At 36.5% G+C, this 24,175-nt stretch overlaps 1 protein-coding gene across 1 annotated transcript in view; it reads left to right on the top strand.

The window, feature by feature from the left end:
- The window catches only part of DOK6 (docking protein 6), a 236,454-nt gene that overhangs the window by 136,994 nt on the left and 75,285 nt on the right, over positions 1–24,175 (top strand). Inside the window, exon 5 of the mRNA XM_061448884.1 lies at positions 9,740–9,929. Coding sequence (XP_061304868.1) covers positions 9,740–9,929 — 190 coding nt within the window. The remainder of the gene's footprint in view (positions 1–9,739; positions 9,930–24,175) is intronic.

A 24,175-nucleotide genomic window follows, 5' to 3' on the forward strand; every position in this document is an offset into this window, starting at 1 on the left:
TGCTCCTAGATCAGCTCTTAGGCGATGTCCTGTGTTATCTTCCTTGTGCTTGTGGGAAGGATTTTTACTATTGGCTAAAACATAATATCATTAATAGCTAAATGTTTGAGTGTGGTTTTGAGGCTTAATCCTATTATTCCTACAAATAAAGATGATTAAGTTCCATGCCAGATAGCTCACATAGAGTGACTTCATGTCTTCTTTGCATTCACTTTTTGCTGTCATAGGAAATTATGACTATGACCCTCCTGGTTCTGGAAACAATGGCCTCTGTGCAGAAGAATAAAACAGCAGTTGTTGTTCCACAGCCTTTAAAAGACAGCATGAACATATCAACACTACTTAGGTCTGCAAAACACATACTTGCTTTAAACTCATACCTGTCTTAAGTAATTAATTCAAGGTCATCTAAATGTTGTCAAATACAGGTGAAAAGGGCAGTGACAGATGCTAGTCAGCATTAAGCATGAGCTTGCAAGTCTTCATATGAAGACTAGTTGGAACAAAACTTTGGATTAGATGTGTACAGGAAGGATGCTAGTGCATGGTACTTGCAATAACAAAAGAAAATCTGTGATTGTCCTTTCATTTAATTCCTATTAATGAACATGATGGCAACACAAAATGTGCTCATTTATTCTTCTCTCTATTACAGCTCTTAATGATAATTACTGTCTTGAAGCTTTTACAAGATCCAACAGCTTTTAACAGAGTAATAAAACAAACTGCCTCAATGGTCATAAAATATCAAGCCAACTATCATTATAAACAAAAATAAGTAATTAAATTATTGAATAAATAGCACTGTATTAATTATATTGTATTAATTTTGTAGAAGAGTACAGACATCTCTGAACCTAATGACATAAAATATACAGAAATCTTTAAGAATTCTTTTTCAAACATCAGATGTGTTCAAGTGCGATTTAAAAGAAGTTCAAAATGTTTGTGAAGTTGTTTGCCAGCTATGAGACACAGAACTTAATCTGTAGTCTCAAAATACTTAACAAAGGGAGAGCTACTTATGTAGGAGAGTGCTAATGAGCAGACGCTACTCAAAGCATCCTATCAGCTATATGCTCATAGGCTATAGGTATAAAACTCATGCATGCTGTTGAAAAGTATGTGAGCAGATGGAACTCCTTCACAAATGCAAAAAGGAACAAATCATCAAAAGCATGTGATGTGAGCAGAAAAATAGCTTTAAATTCCTCAAGCTTTCTGCAGTGAATTCATATACTGTCCAGCAGTTTTCAGACATGGATGGCAAATACTACATTTCATCTTGTTCTGGAAAGAGATTCAGTTACGCACACATGACCTCCAGAAGGCATAGATTAGTTTTGTTGTGTGAACTAATCTTGATGCAATTGCCTTGGACTAGAAATTAATTCCAGTGCTATCAACCAATGTATATGAACATAATTAGCATCTTTATTGTTTACTGTAATTTACTTTATTGTTTATTGTAATACAAAGCATGTATTTGTTGTACAAATCAAATGAATAAGAATGCATGATGGGTATTATTAGATATACTCTTTTAAACCAAGTGGCTGAATATGTATAATTCAAATATTTGATGAGCATCCTCTGTTAAATCATTAGTTACAGTATCTCAGACAAGTAATTCTGGTACCTGTGCACTTTCTTTCCCCATCATTTTTATGCACAATTCTGCATTTTAATACGCATTTGTAAAACTCAAAGTTTTTTGAAGCAAAGCAAATTCTGTGTAGGGAGGTTTTTAATCAACTTGGAAGGGGGGAAGTGTACAGAGACTATTCATATGAAATCTAGAATTTTGTTCATTTTGCTGTGCTGTAAGAACCTGCAGTTGAACTCAAATTTCTTTAGCAGATTCCTTCAGTAAAATAGTTGAGTGGAGCCGTGACTTCAGTTTGTATTAGTTATCTTATTCTGCAAGCATGGCAGTGTCATTCCCCACATGACAGTGTTATGGAAAAGGTGACTAATTGGAGGGTGGAATCAATTTGTGAGTCATGATTAAGAAACAAAAAAAATTCTTGTACATTTTCCCCATATTGTAGCTTTTAAAGGCAAAACCGGAAAACTGTAATTCCAAGGATACCTAAAAACCTTTCAGAAGTATACTGAGCTTTTGCTGACTTTTTGCTGACCTGAAACTGAAAGGTCAAAGTTAATTTTCCAATTTGAAGTTCATGAAAAGTGACTACATGTATGAAACGTCTAAACCTTGCTCTTTGTGAAAATGGCAGACGTGTCACTCTCGGGGTCTTGTGTGTGTGTGTGTGTGTGTGTGTGTGTGTGTGTGTGTGTGTTAAGTAAGAACTGTACACCAGTATAGTACCTATAGTACTCATTATTTCAAAACATTTTTCAAGTATGTCAACTTCATATAATTCCTCTTGAGTTACTCAGTGTATTCATATTTACTTGAAACAGAGATGTGGGAATACTGTTTGTATAACCTGTGATAGAATCATAAAGCCTCAGCATCTAATTTCATGCACGTTCTGTTGCCTGAACCATACAAAGGCTTTCTTTCAGGGCACTGAGCAAGAAATGTGTCTTAGTATCTGAGCAAGACCACAGATTGCATTGTCATAAAGACTACAGTGCTAGTGGTTTTTCAGTTTTAAAAATGTTATATTTTTTTACATTTTAAGAGCTAAAAGCGGTTGAATAATGGTGTTTTGCTGTTGATATCTCTCTGATATGGCAGGGTGTTAATAACATCAATCCCAAAAGAACAGGTGTATTAACCATTAATCCCACCTCTTTTAATTCCACTGTCTTTCCCACCATTAATTCCACTGTCTTTTTTTGAATCATTATTTTGCCCTAAAGATTTTCTCAAATGTTTAAAATTTTATATACTTCCTTGATCATAAAAGAACTAACCTATGGGCAATAATATTTTTACTATGCTGTGTTCTTCATCTGTCTAACTACTAGCCTATTCCTGTCCTTAAGGACATTTTCATGATGTACGTTATGTATTTGTAAGGGTATTCATTGGGGGGATCAGGTAAACTTGCTATCGCAGGAAAAAAACCTGTGGTTTCTGTTGTATTGATGTGTGGTTTAGCAGCTGTATGTGACCACTGTAGCCAGTGCTTTCAGTTTGTAACATTTGTAAGGACCATAAAAATTGCTACTTATATTTTTTATACCCAAGAATTCACATTTCAGAAAATACTTGGCAAGGAAAATATATTTGCTTTATTGGATTTGTCTAATACCTCTTTTTGTTATATATGAGCCTGTTCGTCTTCCTGCTCTCACTCTTGTGGTTCTGAGATGAGCTTTTGATTTCAGAAGGAAAGACACCTGATTCTTTGTGACACAAATGCAATAATATGGTTTTAAAAACTGTTCCAAAGGCTGGCAAGATTGCTGCATAGTGTGCAAATGTTGTGGCTAAAAGACCATACATTCATAAGGCATTTCTGTCATATGAGATTAAAAATTTACGGCAGTGCAGCAATCTGAAAGAGATTGGCTTTTTTTTACAATTCTAAGTTGTTCAGTAGGTGCTAGTGAGATCTATTTTATTGTAGTTGTACTGTTGTGTGACCCTCCAGCACCCAGCAATTCTGCAGTGCTGATAGCTAAAAGAACCAAACTATAGATCTGCACTGGTTATAGCAGAGACCTCTAGCTATTATGTCTTGCAGGTAGAGAAGACATCTAAGCAATTCTTGTGCAAAGCACATCAGTAACAGAAAGCTTCTCACTGGGTTTCATCTGTTATTACTTTCAAGAAGTATTACTGCAAGTCTTGTTGTGTAAACTCTCCTGTAGAAAATGACCCTTAGGTGGTTTAATTTTTACATTTAAGGCTCACAACTAATAGCTGCTTAGTTTGCATTGATACGCAGATTCCAATAAAAGTGAGATTTGGAATGGAGCTTCTGTTACTCTCCAACCATTTTACCTTCTCTCTCCTGCAAATCCAAGTGATTTGTTTGTGTTCCTCAGCCCTATAGCAGCAATCCTGTTTCTGTTTTAATTTATTTTCACACCAGAATCTCTTACTGTTTATGAATGCCCATTTAGATTATTTGATAAAGAATAAAAATATAGTATTAAATCAAAATCAGTAAAGGCTAAATGATCCTGTTCAGGTAACTAATTTAGCATAATGGCAGCGGAGCTGTATATACAATGCTAAGACAAATAATAATGCACAGTTATAACTTCAGAAAAGAAAACCTGGACTCAGTAATGCTGGATCTGATAACACTGTTGACAAGTTGTTTTCTAAGCGATATCCTGTGATACTGACACACACATTTCATATCCCTTAGGTTTCTTAAGCTGCTGCTAGGAAAAGAAATCTTAAATGTAGAGTGCTGTCTTCATCTGGGAAAATTGGAAACTTCCTTTCCAGCTCTTAATGCATTTAGAAGCTTTTGTAATACACTTCAAAATATAACAACAAAAACAAGTCTATTTTTTTTTAAATCTATTTACCTGCCTGCCTTTTATCATATCCAGAATTTGTTCATGCTTGTGTTTGGCTGGTTGGTTGGTTTTTAGATATCACTATTTCCAACATGTCACTATTTTCTTTCTTTATAAAAGGAGGTAATTTGAAAGAAGTCATCCAAATAGACATTACAGACTATGTTTACTGAGAAACGAAACCAGAATATTTAATACAATATTGGTTAAAAAAGCATTATATGTACACAGTGCAAATAAGTTCACTCTTTAAGAACAGGTGCTTCCTTTTGGTGAACTCCATTCCTAGCTCTTTTGAATGCTAAACGATAACACTATTACTTGCACTAAATCATATTCCATTAAACTTTTCTTATAAACCTGATATAAACACTGAAGAAAGTAGGCAAATGTAAGGCAATTTTTTAAACTGAAGAAAACGCCTGATCCATCTTTGGTGCTGTAGCTCCGTTATTGTAGGTGTCATGCCTGTGATGTCAATATGATGCTTTTATATTATTAATTACTGGTTCTTTGGCCTATTTGTTTTATTTATTTTAATGCATTATGAAACTAAATTTTATTTTAGAATTCTGGTAAAGTTTGGAAGATAATTGATTTCTTACTTTTACTTCCTGCCTAATATTTAAATTTTATCTTATAAAATTACTTCCTTTGTAAAGTTTTTTCTCTTTTTCATAACATTTTTTTTACTCTCTTTTTTTTCAAAAAAAAAAAAAATCCATACTGCAGCAGTCTTGCTTTCTGGGTTTTAATGAAAGGCCATCATTAATTTCTGTTAGCAAAAATGTAGCCTTTCATAGTGAATAACTTCCTTGAATTCTCAGAAGGGGATTATGAATTATTTCTTTATGCTACATCTTGAGATTACAAGCTACAGCCAAAACATAGAGTCTTTGTAATTACTTTCACAAGGATGACTTGGGTTTGGTTATTTTCTAGACTCTGTAGAATCTCTGTTAGTGATTGATTTATTACATAAATGCATTTTGCTTGTTGTTTATTCATCTTCTGTTATCCTTAATGCATTATTACATTTTGGGATTTGGCTGGGTTTTTTGTTGTTTTGTTGTTTTGTTGGGGTGGTTTTTTTGTGGTTTTGGGTTTGGTGTCTTTTTCATAAACCAAATATAGCAAGCTTTATTCAGAGAAGAAAGGTGTTTACAGTTTTAATGCTGGTTCATCCAGTGAGAGTTCATATTCTCTACTTTACTATTTATCAGTGAAACAATTTAAAATAATTTATTTATGGTAAGTTTTATATTTTCATTGAGATGTTAATAAATGTTTCCATTTTTAATGGATTCAAAGCAGAAAAATTGCAAGCAAAGGAATAAAATTAATTCTGGAGTCCTGGTTCTTCACTGTGTAAAGCAGGACGGAATCATCCTCATAAACCCGACATATGAATGAACACAAAATGCCCTGACTTTAAGACTTAAAGCTCTCTTTCCATGTGAAAGTTAGTCACAGATGGGCGGCAGCAGAAGTCTCAAAGATGGAAGATTTTTTTTTTTCCCAGATAGAGATTGAATGTTTGCTTTTAAACCCTTTTCTCATACAGACCCCACCAACCTGCCTGCCTCCTTCTATAAGTATTTTTTCCTCCCATTAAAGCTCAAATGAAACAAAGCATCTTGACTGCAATATTTCAATGTCATCTGGTCAGTTTTCTAAGTGGGATGACTTAGGCAAAGGAATCTGGTCATAAAATGCTAGAACCATTATCTTTGGGCATCAGTCATTTTTTTCTTCCCCGGTACAGCTGGACTTGGAGCTGAAAGGCTGAGGGTTTTTTCAGACTTCCTGCCAAGTCTCTGTTTCAGTCAATATGCTTGTTTTAACGAAGACTCTTGTGCTCCTGTGCTCTGGAAAACGTTATTAAAGGTCATATTCCTGCCAAAGCCTAAATGCTAAGCACCTTTACATGCAGAAAGTGTATGATGAAGTATTGCTCTGCTTATTCAAGGAGATGGGAAAGAGGAGTTACACTGAAAAGAGTAGAATAATAAGTGTCGATATGTCAGCATTTTTTTTTCTCATCCTGGTTCCCCCATTCCCTGAACATTGCTCTCAGAGATTTTAGAGGAGGGAGGAGGATAGTGATGCTGGATGCTGAGGAACTGCACCTGCTCAGTCTCAGCCTTGTCTTGTTCAACAGGATAGCGTCTCCTTGTTTGGTATCTTCAATCTCCCTTTTTTCTGGATCCCTCATTAAATTCTATTTATTTACATAATCTTACTACCCAGTGAATCATAGAATCATAGGACAGTTAGGGTTGGTAAGGTGAACTGTTGTTATCATACTCATACGCACATAGTGTCTGATCCACAGAAAAGCAGAATATCCTTTTCAATGTGATTCAGAAGATCTGATGAAAGAATTCAGCAGGGATTTCCAAATCTAGCCTAAGAATGTTTATTCTTACCTGGATAAGTTTAAGGGCAAAACTTGCCACTAAAAATTTAATGATTGTATTACAGTTATCTAGATACCTCTTTTAAATATTTTCTGAAATGGAAAAATTGGACCTTGCATTCCTAAAATCATTTAATAGTATCTGCACCTTTCCATGTCCTAAATTTCCCACTATGCAAAAGCATTAGTTTTTAATTCAAAAACAAATATATATATCCTCAATCTTCTCCAACGCATACATTTATATGCTTGCTTTTCTTCCTAATTTGAGTAAGTTCCAACTGTACTACATTTTGCCCTGCAGCTGATGTTCAGTTTAATCAGACATACTTTCTTTAATCTGTGGCACTTCACCTCAGACACTGACCTTCCAAAGTCAGCAAATGTCTCCTGACAGTTTGAGGATACCATATGTCCTGAATACCCTTCATGCAATAATATCCTCAAACACTTCAGAGAAGTTGAGCGTTTCATGAGTATCCTGGTAATTTCTACCTTCAGAACAACAGTTTAATGTTTACTTCAGAAAACAATTGTACCTTTCCATTTTCTCTGCTGTCTGAGGCACTCTTGTCACTGAAGACAGGGAAAGAAAGATTTCTGTTCTCACATGGTAGCACTGTTCCCCCATAGGCATACTGTGTGATATCATGTGATGTAAAAGAGAACTAAGTGATATGTCAATCATCTGCATCTTCGTTTCAAATAGAGAAGGTAACAATGAGTAACAGCATGACAATGCAAAACTGGAACATAAACTTCTTTTTTATGATAGAAGCGTACCTGCAGAGCTCCTAGGCATTTTTGCATGACACACAGATACTGAAAAAGGGCGTCTATCTATCTATATCTATCTATCTATCTATCTAGAATATCATTGCAAAGTATAACCTAGCATGTTCTCTACCATTCCCTTCCCAGTGTACTCATTGACTCATACTCCCATGTGTGAGTCCTTGCTTTTACTTTAGTAGACATTTGGTTAGAGTTGTGCCCAGTGCATTCCATTGAGGGTTAGGGGAAATTCTTTGCAGTGATCTCAGGAGCACATGCTAATCTATTTGTGCTTTGTGTCAGATGGCTTTTACAAAACGTTAGGAGTTTCACACTTTGGACGTTAGTCATAAAATTAAACTTCTAGGGCAAACAGTCATTACTGTGATTAATGAGAATTAGAGCCTGGGAGAAGAGTTTGAATGGCTATGAGAACGAATGAATAAATTGGGGAGTCATTAATAGGACAAAATTAAATTGCCTGAAACAGAATAGCATTGGGGATGAGAAGTTTACTTCTAGCTGCTCATGAGCAGTTCCCTGCTTCCATTAATTCCTCACCCAAACTTTTGCTACTATATTATCTCTCTCTCCCTCTTATTCCCATTTCTAACATATTTTATATTAACTCACTTATTTGTAATATTTTCACTGACTTTTCATAAAAGTGTGTATATATATATATACATATCAAATGTTTTAAAAATACAGCCATAGTATTTGTGATATTGAATGTCAAACAATGGGAAGCTGGGTCTAATTTTGACTATTATGATAAATTTATCTCACTTTATTCCTCTTCTGATTATTTTAAATTCCTTCCTAATTTTTATGAGAAAATTCGGTTCAAATGGTGGCATAAAAATGTACCACACCAAGCTGTAATTCGTTTATCAAGTAGTTAGAGACAAGTTTCTGATCAGGTATCGCTTTAAAGTACATTTTCCCAGTACTGATTGTTGAGTGAGCATTGCACTTACTCATACTTTAAATTGTTCTTAACTTTTTTATCAACACCCCTCAGTGCAGTACTATTAACATTTTGTATTTCTATCCTACATCAAAACTAAAAGAAAATTGTGAGAGGAAGTTGTGAATCAGCTGCAATCCCCCATATTATGCTATTAAGCCCCTAAGATTTCAGTGCCTTTAGAGTTAAAATATAGGCTAGCACTTTCAACTCTACAACTTGAAATTTAACTGACATTTTCATTCTTCATAGAAGCAACCTATAGAAACATTAGTTATTCCTCAAAGAAAATTGAATTTTGATTTAAAATTCTGCTGCTGTTGCTGTGGTGTAATTCCTTCCATGTGAGTTAATGGTGTTTTATATCATCTTGTGTTGTTTTCTTTTTCTCCCTTTTTTTTAAGGATACTTTTTGCATCGCTTGTTAGATCAAATGCAATTCAGGCACTTCAGAAAATTGTTAATGCCCTTTGCCTCTTACTGCAATGAGTGCACTTTGCAGTGAAAGAGCAGCTGATAGCAGTTGATGTCATGACCATAATAATATATCATGTTGAATCAGATTTCTCAAGAAAGCAACAGATTATTTAAAATGTTATTAATTTGACAGATGATAATGACTTGGCAAATAAATAGAAATTGAACACAAGGAACATAATTATTAACAAGCTTTGATAAGTAAACCTGAGTTTGCTATTTGAAGTACAGACTTTTTAAGGGACAGTGGTTTGTCAAGATACCTATAGTTCTATTCTTTGAGAGAGGAGTGTCTATCAGAGGTCAAGTCATTGTAAATTTTGATTTGCAAAGAGTTGTTGACCTTAATGTGAGGAAAAAAGACTTCACTTAACTTGCTGGGGACATATGTCAGGGGGATATGTCAGAGGGACATATGTCAGAGGGACATCGCAGATCATCTGTGAAAGATGTTTCAGTCTTACTCCACCAATGTACACTAGCAAGGCTTCTTTAATATCAGTGGATCCTCTCCTCTGTTCAAAGCTAGAAACTGGACCTTGATTTCTGAACCAGCAGCACCTAAAGACATATTGATTATTTTTTTTTTCTCAGTATAAAATCTTGCTTTAACTGGCCATATCTTATTCTGTGTTTGTTTCTTGCAGAACGATTCAATGTATATCTTATGCCTACACCAAATTTAGATATCTATGGGGAATGTACAATGCAGATCACACATGAAAACATCTATCTCTGGGACATCCACAATGCCAAGGTCAAGTTGGTCATGTGGCCTCTGAGCTCTTTGAGGAGATATGGACGTGACTCAACTTGGTTCACATTTGAGTCTGGAAGGTAAGAATTAATGAGAAACAGCAAGAAGAAATAAGCAGTGGTTTTGGGAAATCAGTCTGAAAGCTAGATTAGCCTTTCATTATAAAGAAAGATGAAATATATGGCCTTTCCATAGACTTTAGTTTGTTGAAGATTACCTTGCAATATATTCAATCCAGTGTTTGAAATAAATGTTAGTATATCTTATGTTTAAAATGAGCTTAAGCTTCCTTTGACTTTCATTTAACTGCAGTTGAATTGTCATTCTAAAGGTTTATGAGTCTCACTGTGCTTAAACACTGGTGTAGTATAATTTGAGTATTTTTGATGTAGAATAAATTAATTCTGGATCATGAAAAAGGCTCATCACACAGTATGAATGGAATAATTTCCATTACAATAGTTATTACTCTTTTTTGATGTTCTTGATGAGCGATTACCACCCTGGAGTATAATTGCAAGCAGAAGTACAGAGAACACTGTGAACTCATAAAAAGGCTAGCTCTTTTTTCTGCCTGCAGTTTTAATCCTCTTTGTCATTTCCATCCTCAGATCAGTTTTAAATGTCCATGGATCTCTGTTTTGCCTCCCTTTCATATCTTTTTAATGCATTTCATATCTTGCCATTAGATCCACTGCCTTACTGCCTTACGTATGAAACACTGCATGTCTGTGCAGAAATTACTCTGTTTATCTCTGTGTTTGGTGATGTTCTATCTTGTATTTCATGGTTCTAGACTCTACCTCATAAAGTTTGTCATACTCCCTTGTGTGGAGCCTGAATTTTCTGAAGCAATCTGAAATCACAAGTGTCTCTTCACTCTTGGGTTAGCCACGCAATCTTTATATGCATTTGGCTGTGTGCTAATTCAATTAGCAAATATTCCCAAAAGTACAGTTCGTGATCTCAAACAAAAGCATGGGTCAGTTCAATCTTACAGCCCAAGGAGGTAATGACCAACATTCCTCTGCAGTCTCTTATAGATGGAGTTACCACTTAGCTTGTAACTGTATATTCAGACTGATGTCACCTGAGCATTTTAGTGCTCTGTTACTTTTCTGTGATGATTTCACCACTACAATCCATATTGTCCTGGGTTCAGCTGTAGCAGTCATTTTTCTCTTTCTTAGTAGCTGGCGCAGTGCTGTGTTTTTGACTGTCAGCCTAGGAACAATGCTGATAACACCGATGTTTTTAGTTGTTGCTGAGTAATGTGTACTCTGACCATAAATCAGAAGGGAAAGCCCAGATCACTGATTGGGTCAGGCTAGCTATCGGTTGGCGGGTGGTGACCAATCGTATTCTCTCCCCTTGTTATTTTCCTTATCATTATTATTATTGGTGGTAGCAGCAGTGGTTTGTGTTATACCTTAGTTACTGGACTGTTCTTATCTCAATCCATGGAAATTGCATTCTTTCGATTCTCCTCCCCATCACTCCAGGAGTGGAGCAAGGAGGAAGGGTGGGGAGTGAGCGAGTTGCTGCGTAGTTATGAGTTACCGGCTGGACTTAAACCACGACACATATAAACATCACTACTTTTTATTATTTAATATTTTTTTTCCTAAAAAATAGCAATGGCTGACTCCTGTTTCAGTTTAATTTCAATGAAATGTACACTTTTAACAAGAATGCTTTGCTAAATCATTCCTTCCCCTAATTCTCAAACTACCTCATGTGAAACTAGTTCAAGTGGCGCACCTACACAGTACCATAAAGCGAGTAAAATGCCAAAATCACTGCCTGAAGCCCACCATATTATTCTGGGGAAAACAAATCAAGCAAGCAAGCAAAGAAGCAAAACCCCTAAGATTAACTTAATCCTATTCTTTATGAATAAACCATTCGTTTGATTCTTTGGCTAAATTTATATTTACAAGTATGCATTTTATTAAAGGGGAAGAGTTTATTTTTTAATAAAAATGTAATGCTTGAAGACTTACTAATGTTTCTTATTCAGAGTAGTATATCTATCTGTGAATAGACCCATTTCTTTTAATTGATTCTGAAGGAAACTATCTTCAGAAATGCAAATCATCATTAACTAAAATTAAACTGGTAAAGCTCATTCATATTAGTCACTTAAGGGTGATTTTGTATACATGCCTCAAAGTGTGTGTCATTCTCTACAGTGTTTTAATTACGAAAAAAGTCATACGATATCATAGTGAAATTCTTTTTTTGCAAGATAGTTGCTTTCTGTACTGCTCTATTTTTATTTATGTCAAATCAGTACTAACGAACTATATGTAATGATTGTATACATTCAAGTAAAAATGTGACTTATCTCTGCCTTTTCAAGCCCCTTACAGTATTTTGATTCCATACTAGTATCTGAATATCCTCTTCCGCTACAATCCATGGACCATGCAACCTGGTGAAAATTGGATTGTTCTCCTGTATTTTATTATTATGAGCTAGCACTGCCTTTATCTGTCATGCTTTATTGTCTTTGATATGATTCCTCCCTATTGCTTGCTTGGGAGTGCTTTATCCGTCTGATTTGGAAATGCATAAAGACTAGATTTAGACTGACAGAAAAATGTAGAGGTAAAGAATACAACTAGAGAAAAGTCAGTATCTTCAATAACATCTGAAGACTGTATAGAGCAACACTAACCCTTATTTTGAAATCTTGTTGATTTCTTTGGGGTTATATTTTTATTTTTTATTCAGCATCTTTCTCATCTTTCTGAGCATGATTTTCTTTGTCCCCTCATCTGCTAGTACCTTAATACAGTTTATTCCTGATGTATGCTGTCTTATCAGAAGTGAAGCACTTATCAGTGTTTTAGGAGAATGTTATGCAGTAAAAGTGTAGTTGCTTTAATTTTTCCCTGAGGCTTAAATATTAAATGTAGGCAATTGCTTTAAAGGAAATATTTTTAGTAGGTTCTTATTTTTTACAGAGTTTTAGCTGCTATGCACTATGTGTATATGAAGTTTGCATGAACATTAAGAGTTCAGTTTTATATATTTATTATCCATCCTCACTTTTGGAATTACATCATTTTGAGAAAATAAATCCCTCCCATTAAAATAAATTGAAATATTCTATCCATGTACATATTTGCAAAGAGATTATATGATAAATATAATGATGAAAATTGAGCTTCCTGACAATTAAATCTGTCTTTTAAGAAATATATGACTTTGCATTTAAAGGGAAAATGTACTCAAATATATAAAACTAAACTGTTTGCTTGTCTAATGAAATATAATAGCTACACGATTTGCAGGATGTAATTTCTCCTCTGTGGGAGGAAGGAACCCCTTTTTTAAACTCCCAGATTTTTCTGTTTAGTTTTGCACTAAATTGGAATTTGTAAATATGTAAATTTGCACGACCTATGAAGTTAGATATATCCTTATTTTTTGTTATTTAGTGGACCAATAAAAGCAAATATTTCTTTCACGTTGATTTACTTAATTTGTATTCTTCCCTATCCAAACTCTGCCAAGATTTGTGGAAGCACAGTTTTGTGTGACTTACTTCAATACCAGGTAGAGAGATTCTCATTATTTGAAGTACCTGATTAGAGCTAATCCTATGGGTTGTATCCATCAATCAGAAAACAGTAATTCACAACTCCATTAGCACTACAGTAACTTTGTACTGATTAATAACATGCACCTAACACAGTGAATTCCACAGTATTTCTGAGCATCTGAGGTAGGAGCCTACCATTTACTTTTCCAAGAGCTAGGCTTTCTACCTAAGCAGCTTTGGACTGGCCTGCTGGCTTCTGCTGAGATAATTAACTTCATAGTAACTAGTATGGGGCTATGTTTTGGATTAGTGCTGGAAACAACATTGATAACACAGGGATGTTTTTGTTACTGCTGAGCAGTGCTAACAGAGTTAAAGCCATTTCTGATTTTTGCCCCACCCCACCAGCGAGTAGGCTTGGAAGGGGACAGAGCTGGGACAGTTTGCTCTAACTGACCAAAGGGGTATCCCATACCATATGGCATCATGTTCAGCAATGAATCTGGGGAAAGAAGGAAGAGGGGGACATTCAGAGTGATAGCATTTGTCTTCCCAAGTAACCAAGTGATGGATCCCGGCTTTCCAGGGGATGGCTGAATACCTGCCTGCCCATGCGAAGTGGTGAATGAATTCCTTGTTGTGCTTTGCTTGCAGTCACAGCTTTTGCTTTGCCTATTAAACTGTCTTTATCCCAACCCACGAGTTTTCTCACTTTTACCCTTCTGATTCTCTCCCCCATCCCACTGAGTGGGAGGGAGTGAGCGGTTGCGTGATCCTTAGTTGCCAGCTGGGGTTAAATCATGGCAACAGTTTTAGTGTTGAATCATCTATGAGTCAACAGGATTTCCTTAATTTATGGACATGGATAATGTGTTCAGACACCTCATTCTCATTATTTAGGGTATAGAATATGTTGGACATACTGCGCCTAAGAATGCAATTGATCTGCACGAATGCACGTTCTTCTCTTCAGACTTTTGGAACTGCTGCTCCACGTACACGAGTATTTTTTTCCCTGACTGACTGATTATAAACCCCTGAAATGGGAAGTGTGCTCCTTATGGAACCACCCACCTAACTGTCCAGATGAAGGTACTGTAAATTTGCACTGCATTGCATTAATTGCATGCAGTACAAGAAACATAGCACAGAAGTAGTAAAACAGGTACAGATGACATATCTCATAGTCAAGATCAGGTGTGAAGACAGTGTTTTCAGACTCTTGCTGAAGTTACAGGATTCATTTTGCTGATGTTGTAAACCAAACAATCCATAACAAAGACCATAAGCAATGTTTAAAATTCACTGTCTGGAACTGCAAAAGGCAGTTTTCCAAGCTTTCCTTTTATCAAAACAATCTGACGGAGGCATAAGAATTGATGCCTAAGAATTCAGAATTGAGGCATTGAGAAAAATAAACACAGATGGACTTTTTGTTCAATTTGAAATGTTCATTCTTTTGCTCTACAGCAATTCTGCCATTTACGTTAAACAGTATTTTCTATGTATGGAAGCTGTCTAGTCAACTCCTTAAGCACTGGTCATAAGTATATTAAAAAAAACAAAGTCAAGTTGAAATCTAGTTAAACACAATTAGGGGATGAGCTGTGGAAACCCCAGCCAAACCTTGTCAAGTACTGTACTTTTCCAGCTGAGGAGAACTTGAAGGCAGTAGGTTTGTACTTGGAGTTTCAAGAACAGGAGCCTCAAATGTATGACACAATCTCTTTGCCAAAGTATATTTTCTTATGTGTTGTAAACAAGACGTTGAATTTTCAATGGTTTCAAGTATTTCCAAGTTTATTCATGATATGCATTTAACCCATTTAACCATACTGGACTATTCCTTCTTTATTTGCCTTTGATTTTGTTTTTTGATTCATCAGAGAAAATCTAATGAAATGTGGTATTCTCTGTCATTTCTAAGATCTGGAATCTTTATTTGGTGTAGTAAAATATTAATCTCAATCACTGCAGAGTGGTGACATGAGAATTTCTCAGGACTTTTATTTCCCCTTTATGAAACCCAAGACTGCCATACCTATTTTCTCAGTGGTAGATACACAGATGCTACACTACATGCAGAAAGTTCAGTGTTTGCTTCAGGCACTACATCTGACTGAAATCTTTCATTTGTCTGACAGTCTTCTGTGGCAATTTTTGGTATTAATATGAAATTTATTAGTCAATTAACCCTTAAAGTTAAGCTACAGAAAACAGCCTCATTTTTCCTTTATGTGGCGAGAGTTCCCTTATTGTATGTGCCTCATGAGACCATTGTTCTGGGACTTCATACACTGTGTAGGTATGAACTCAGGTCTATACCTGCCTGAAGAGAAGCCTTCAACTCCTGATTGCTGGTGGATTATCTAAATTGCGGATTAAGATTATCAAGGGTTTATTATGGAATTATAAATTATATGTTATAAATTATTCTAAGTAACGTTATAAATCATAAGCTTGTAGTAGAATTTGTAAGTCACTTTGGGTTGAGCAGCAGTATGAACACCCATGTGCAGATGCGTATATATCTGAAATAAATAGTTATTTCTCATAAGCATTTGCTGAGAGCTCTTAGTATTTCACACTTAATAGTTAAGTTTGTTAGGATCTTTTTCTTCTTTCAGACTTTTTTAATAAAAATTAAAAAAAAAAAAAACTAATTACCCATGTTGTGAATTTTCTGATCTGTTTTCTCACTGCTTCTTTACTTCTTGCTCATACTTTCCCCAAGCAATATGTATTGCTAAAATCTCAAAATAACTTGAAAAAAAGAAACAGGAATCTCTTTTATATATCCTCCCCTTGGGTTTTTTTTCAGTAATCAGATAGCTCCAATTTTAAGAAAACTGTCATTTTTACCGCTGAAAAGGTTTAATTATTTCCTGGTATTTAGCAGTACCAAGGTTATACTGTAATATGTTATAATTGTAGTTCCATTCCTACCTTTTTTCCATTCCAACTTCGTTCCATCTCTCAGTTTACCTTCTGTCAAATTCCTTTCCTGGAATAAGTTCTGCATTAGTCATCTGATTCACTTAAACCCTACTTAAAAATGAGTTGCATGTTTAACTCATCTACAGGACTCTTAATCTGTTTTAGATCATGGTGCCTAATCTAAAAGCTCTGTTACAAGCAAAAGGTAATAGAGCTCATTCTAAGTGATTTACAAAGTACCCATTTCATTTTTCTCTCTGGCAAGGCTCCTATCAGACTGCTCTAGCACTGGTAAATCAGAGTGAGTTCCACCAAAACTCACATAACAGTGAAATTCTCCACAGTATATCTGAACATGGCAAACAGACAGAAGGGTTTATATATAACCTTCTTTATCCTAAATTTCTATTTTAACTTCTGCATTTTTCATCCCTGTTTTGAAAATTCAGCCATGATATACCCACCTACAAAAGATTTTCTTAAACTGTCAAAGAATGCCTGAACCATTACACTTTGCTGTGAAAGCTATAATTTTGATGAGAAAAATAAAGGCATCTCAAAAAAAAGACAACATATTGAAATAATAAAGTTACATTTATTGAGCTAGAATTAATCAGAAATAGATCAAGTCAGTGACTCCTAGGACAGGGCAGCAAACTCCACAGTTGAATTTTTATAACATTGTCATGAACAAATTGATAGGAATGAGCACATCACTAATTCATTAATTCACCATTGCATAAACAGTAAATTGCCTGGTGAATTTGTACTGAATTAAACGTATGCAGTTAGAAAAAAAGTTACTTTAAGTTTGTCCAGTTAACACAGAAGACAAGCAACTCAGAAGTGAAGCCATAATCTCTGTGGTATCTATAGAAGTGGTTCCTATGTGCACTTTTTACAACACAGAGGGTGCAGCGTGAGTTTTCAGCTGATCCCTAGATATCCAGTATCATTGGCCTAATTCAAATGTTACAAAGGTTTTTAATGAAATTGCCAAGAATTGTATTGTTTTTGTCTAATGTATCAGCAGAGAGCATGTTATGCTCCGTCTCATGATCCTGAGATAACATGAACTGTGCCTTTCAGTTGAAGTGCACAATTTGCCTTCTCCCTTCATAGGACAGTTGTATGTCATAATCAAAATAAGACTTGTTTTATTATTTTTAGACCAGCTGCCATTTTGCTTTCAGATGGCTTTGCACCCATGCTTGAGCCCAGAAAATTTGTTATTAACTAACCATATTCTAATTGTTCTTTTCCATACATGTGCTCTCCTGTAAGCATGAATTGTTGGACTAATATTCCTGATGCCAAATGTAATTAATAAGATTATCGCTGTGTAATGTATGAGCAGAGAAGAAGCAGATGAAATAATTCATACATTCTAAATCACATTAGGACTCGCTTATTGTTTCAACTCTACATTTTAACCTTTGAATTCCGCACTGAGTAATAGCAATAATTAATCTCATATGGCAGTTCTGAATAACCTGCCCCAACAGCAGGTTTGTTTCTCCAAGAGTCATAATAACATAATAACATTTAAGCTTCTCCCTCAAAATACAGGAAGATTGAAATATGTCAGATTTGAAAGGTAAAAAAATGCTTTAAAAGGCCCCATTTAAACAACAGCAAAACTCAAAAACACATATATATAAAATATGTAATTTTTAATATCCTTTATTTTTATTTAATACAATTTACAGTAAGAGCCAGAGTGTCTATTTTAGCATGTAAATACTGTTGCATATCTCCCTCACCAAGCCTATTTGCATGAGCTAATTAAAAATGCTGAAACTGGGCACCTAATTATCTGTACAGACAGTAGAAGAGTGTTAAACACTTCGCAAGGGCAATCCAGAAGGCCACGTTTTGCACAGAGGACCACCTAGCCAGCAGGCATGCTAAGCACAAATAAATCCTTCTTTTCTTCAAAGCTTATGAATGTAGTATCATCGATTGAGGAGGAGGTTTGGAATATCCTCTGTGCTCAGCCTATATACTGTACAGACATAGAAGCAGGTAAGCAAAATGCAAAAGCTGGAATTTGCACAACAAAAGAGCCTTACTCATTAATATGTAGGAACCTGTGCAAACCCCTGTTTACACGCATACACGTGGAGTATTATGCAGAAGCATAAAGGGGCACGGTTTTAAATCTTTGTAGGCTTTATTTGTTGTCAAGAACACTTTTTCCTCCACTTCAGGTGGCAAATAGGTTTATTCTAAATGTTATTTTACTGTGTGAATGGTTCTCTCTCGTTTGTCACATGTGAGAAATTGCAGTGGAAGTTTGATTTTTCCCTCAGTCTTGGGATGGTTATACTGGAATCAAGTTGAGTATAGAGTGACTGCCAGTCACAGCTTGTGAGCTGAGAATGCTGCTTTAGCAAGATTGTCTTGGAAGGATTCATAGAATTATAAAGTCATAGAACAGCAGGGTTAGAAAGGACCTTAAAGATCATCTAGTTCCAGCGCCCTTGCTATGGGCAGGGACACCTTCCACTAAAACAGGTTGCTCAAAGCACCATCCAACCTGGCTTTGAACACTGGCAGGGATGAGAAAACTGCAACTTCTCTGGGCAATCTTTTCATGTGTCTCACCATCCTTGTAGTGAATAATTTTTTCCTACTATTTAATCTAAATCTTCCCTCTGTCAATTTAAAGCCATTCCCCCTTGTCCTGACACTAGATGCCCTTATAAAAAGTCACTCATATTTCTTGCAGGTCCCCTTTAGGTGTTGGAAGGCTACTCTAAGGTCTCTCTGAGCGTTCTCTTCTCCAAACTGAACAAGCCCACCTGTCTCAGCCTGTCTTCATAGGAGAGGTGCTTCAGTCCTCTGATCATCTTCTTGGCCCTCCTCTGGACTCACTCAAGCAGTTCCATGTCGCTCTTGTGTTGGGGGCCCCCGAGCTGAATGCAGGTGGGGTCCCATGAGAGCAGAGTAGAGGGGGAAAATCACTTCTCTTGACATGCTGATCACGCTGGTTTGGATGCAGCCTAATAGCTACCTAATATCTGCCTAATTCCTTCTGTTCTTTCAGATAACATTAATTCACTGTTCTAACAATTAATAAACTCATTTATAAAATGCCCATTGACATCTTTTTGTTTATCTTTACTTAAAATGTAGCTTTTCTGGAGGATAAGGTTACCCAGTAACTTCTTTGCTTCAAAAAGAGGTCAGTGAAGTCAGTTTGGCCTTTACTGTCATTCACTGATATATAGAAGTTCCACAAATACTTCTGTATTCTGGCTATGGTAATAGTGTAAAAACAAAACCTAGTGTGGAAATTTCCAAGGTGATTCTTTTTTTTCAGTAGCTGTATTCTGGCTTTTCATTAGCAAGTTGAATACCATTACCAACAGAGCTTTATATATATATATATATATATGTGTGTATTTTAGATACATATTTTCAAACATATATATATATTCCAAATTTACATATTGGTCTCAGTGCACACATGACTGTTTTGGAAGATGTGAGTAACTGTTACTTACTTTTTAATATCTTTTTCTTTTGCTTTAGTGTTTTATAAATTTTGTTTGCGAAACTCAATAATCATGAAGGTAATGATTATTTTCATCCATTAACTTAATTAATTTCATTAATTTTGACATTAGTTAGAAAAAATCTACTCTTCTGTAGAAAGCTATAGATAAACAAAATCAAGACAATGGCATTGAAGGCAAATTAATGAGGAGCTTGCATTCACTTGCTTTTTGTGTTAAAATGACAAACCAGGGAATACCTGGGATATTTTATATCTAAAAAGCTCTTGTCACATTGGGGAGATGGAGAGCACTTTATAGGCAGTGCCTACTCAGCAGCATTCTGGAAGAGTCAGGCTATTTTAGAGGTGTATTTGACTGGTCACACACACTCCTTTAAGCTTCCCCTTATTTATAAGGTAGCAAAGGAAAGTTTGTCCCTTAGCCCCTGTTAGAGGAAATGCTATTAGCTGCTGTGTCTCTCCTAATAGAACTTTTTTGCCATCACAGTAAGTTATTACTATTATTGCGCTATTAATAATGCTGTACTCTATGATGTGTGATTTATTTCTTCTGTGAATAGTCATTTGTCACACATTTTCTAAAAAGCTTCCATCTTATTAGAAAGAGGGGAGGGAGGGGCAGCATCTAATGGAATCCCTCAATCTCAGTGACTCCAAGCATCATTTGATCTTTCTGACTTTTTGGAATAAAACTCAGTACTGTTCTATAATTCACTGAGGTGCTTCATCAACTTGATTATCCTGTCAGTGGCCGAAAAGTCAAATATATGTACTTGCATGGCTTGCTTGAATCAGATTTTGCACACAGATTTTCACATTGTTGCACTTTTTCTTTTTTCTTTTTTTTTTTTTTAATCTCTGTCCAACTTGGAAAATATTCATCCTTTAAAATGATATTTTGGATGATCCCCAGTACGCTTTCTGAAAACAATATTTTGGAGTGAATGACAGAAGAGATTTTATTTTCCTGAAATCTGTGCTATTATGGCTGAAATATCATCAAATGGATTATCAAACTAAATAAAAATTGTCATCACTTACTGTAAAACTGCATTTATTAGTATGCAGCATTCGGACTCTAAAAAACTGTCTGACCATACGTATCATTTACTGTTAGGAATGGGAGTGAAGGAATTGGATGCGAGTGTTAGGAATTGGATGTGAGGGCACTCTGGCTGCGACATCTGTCACCCCATTGATCGCCAGGGTTGATTCGGCTGATCTGGCTGGCTAGGCGTGTGTCCGCTTCCTCCCTCACCACTCCACGTGCGTCCCTCCCAAAGCTGCACACTTGGTTGAAGAGGATGACCTTCCCTGATACAGGCGGTACCGTTCATCAGTCACGGGTATACGGTAGCTGTGCTCCACTGCTACAACCTCCAAACAAGATCAAGGTCCAGTTGTAGGAGAGTGTAGGGTAGTCAAGCTTCCAAGACTGCAGACACATCCAAGTGAGGCACTGCGCATGGCAGTCTGCCATTCTTTTTTTTTTTTCTTTTTCACGTGGGACTGAGTGCACCCTCAGCAAGTTTGCCGATGACACCAAGCTGTGTGGTTCGGTTGATACGCTGGAGGGAAGGAATGCCATCCAGAGGGACCTTGACAGGCTTGTGAGGTGGGCTGATGCCAACCTTATGAAGTTTAACCATGCCAGGTGCAAGGTCCTACACCTGGGTCAGAGCAATCCCAGGCACAGCTACATGTTGGGCAGAGAAGAGATTGAGCGCAGCCCTGCGGAGAAGGACTTGGGGGTGTTGGTTGATGAGAAACTTCACATGAGCCAGCTTCAGTGTGCGCTCGCATCCCAGAAAGCCAACTGTATACTGGGCTGCGTCAAAAGGAGCGTGACCAGCAGGTTCAAGGAGGTGATCCTGCCCCTTTACTCTGCTCTCGTGAGAACTCACTTGGAGTATTGTGTGCAGTTGTGGTGTCCTCAACATAAAAAGGACATGGAACTGTTGGAACAAGACCAGAGGAGGGCCACGAGGATGATCAGGGGACTGGAGCACCTCCCATATGAAGACAGGCTAAGAAAGTTGGGGCTGTTCAGCCTGGAGAAGAGAAAGCTGCGTGGAGACCTCATAGCAGCCTTCCAGTATCTGAAGGGGCCTATAGGGATGCTGGGGAGGGACTCTTCATTAGGGATTGTAGTGACAGGGCAAGGGGTAAAAAGTTAAAACTTAAACAGGATATAAAGAAGTTCTTTCCTGTTAGGGTGGTGAGGCACTGGAATGGGTTGCCCAGGGAAGCTGTGAATGCAGCATCCCTGGTGGTGTTCAAGGCTAGGTTGAACAGAGCCGTGGATGGCATGGTTTAGTGTGAGGTGTCCCTACCCACTGCAGGGGGGGTTGGAACTACATGGTCTTATGGTCCTTTCCAACCCTAACTATTCTATGATTCTATTATTCTATGAAAGGCAGAAAACTTTAAGTGATGATTCAGTGGAAAACCCTGAAGTTCTTTGAGAGGGCGCCTGAGTTTTATTTAATGAAAGAACAGGTTGGATCATCTATATTTCTGGTGACTTACTTCTGTATGGGTACTGTCACTACCACCAGAGAACCGAGAGTGACAGCAGCGATGCAAACCAACACTGGTCTGTAGAGGAACTGAGCATGTGTGTGCTAAAGCTGTTTTGCACACACATATTGGACAGCATGTGGGCTAGCTTGCTGCGACAAAAGGAATCTCAATGGACAGATGAACATAGAAGTCAGCATAGTTGGGCTAAGCAGATGCAGTAGGAAGAGATAGAAATGTGGTGGTGAAATACATGGGCTGGTAAGACAGAAGCAAAAGGTAGCTGGTTTTCTGATGGAAGACTGTAGCAGCTTTTAGAATACATATAACATTTTAGAAACAGCATCTTACCAGAAAGTGTTGAAGATTTGTACAAAAAGTAGCAGGAAAATGTTGGGCAGGGTAAGTGCTTGTTATTGGCAGGTGTTGACAACGCCATCTCAAGTATTAATTTCACAGGTACTTTGCCTTTTTTATGGGAGACTTCTTTAAGCTTTTTTGAACCAATTTATCAAAAAGAAAAAAAAGCAGTGTGATTAGCTCTTTGTCTTAGAAGCACAGATGAAATAGACGGCAACAAAGAAAAAAGTGGTCAGTGCATCCAGAAGTAGTGTCAAATAGCTGGTAAAAAAGACCATCGAAATTAGAGCAGAAATAGTAATTCACAGAAGTAGAAATGTATATTAGCATTTAAGACTAATATTCAGTCTGTGATATGAAGGATACGTATAATATGAATAGTTCAGAATGACAGAGTGGAGAAATACCTCAAAAGGCTTCTTAAATGTTGCTCAAAATGGTTTTAATGGCATATGTGAAATAGCCACACACATACCCAAGCTATTATGTATAAATGTCCAGGGAAAGCATGATCAACTTTTGCTGCATAAGAACCATAAACATCTATTAGATATCATTTTGCTCATAAGGGTTTTGTACCCTTTCTCTTCTGCCACCTATAGTGCTTCTTTGTTGGATAGCCATATGTAAATGTTTGATGAAGCCAACAGGTACTAGATCTATAGTTCATGGATTTTTTTAAACCCGGCATACATGATCATGGACAGAAAGCATTGACACGTTCCAGTATTCAGAGCAGTTCCATGGCTGTTATAAATTTCTCACAAAAATATTACTAAGGCAGTGTAGAAGTGTGGAGGCCTCAACTCTAAAATACTGAGCTGGATGAGTAAGCTCCAGTGTAAGAATACCTTGTTAGTTTTTTTTCACAGCAAAAGACGATAGCTTTTTTGATTTTGCTTGCTAACAATACCCCAAGTTCCCTGGGAAGAGAGCAGGCGTGTGCTTTAAGATTTTACGCATTAGAGAAGATGCATTTAATACTTTCAGATTCTACTCTCTCAAATTTATTTTGCAGTCTTTGCTTCTCCTTCTGCTTGACTTGTGCATTTCTTGCCAATTAGTAGCATCTTGTGCTATACAGAGAGCTATTCTAAGGGAAGATTTGCCCAAAATAGGTAGTGGCACATAGACACAATAACCATGATTGCTGCCATTCTTACTTAAATCTTTTTTTTTTTAAAGCAAAATCCTCATTAAAGATAGCATAGCCTGTGTCTTTATCTAGTACAGCATTGTTAGTTTCACACAAGATTGGTAACAGGTATTCGACTAAAAGAACCTAATCAGCATAAGTGATTGCTTTTCATCAGAGGTGAAAAATACACGTTTCAAAACATCAGAAAATGGCTGGCCATTGCATCCTGTGAAGTTTTAGAGAAAAAAATATTATGTGAGATGTAAGATATTGTAAGAAAATGTGTGGGAAGCCCAAG

The sequence above is a fragment of the Pezoporus flaviventris genome, unplaced genomic scaffold, assembly GCF_033815535.1.
Source record: "Pezoporus flaviventris isolate CSIRO_AGI_PZ_B2104156 unplaced genomic scaffold, CSIRO_AGI_Pfla_v1 ptg000007l, whole genome shotgun sequence".
Classification (NCBI taxonomy): domain Eukaryota; kingdom Metazoa; phylum Chordata; class Aves; order Psittaciformes; family Psittacidae; genus Pezoporus; species Pezoporus flaviventris.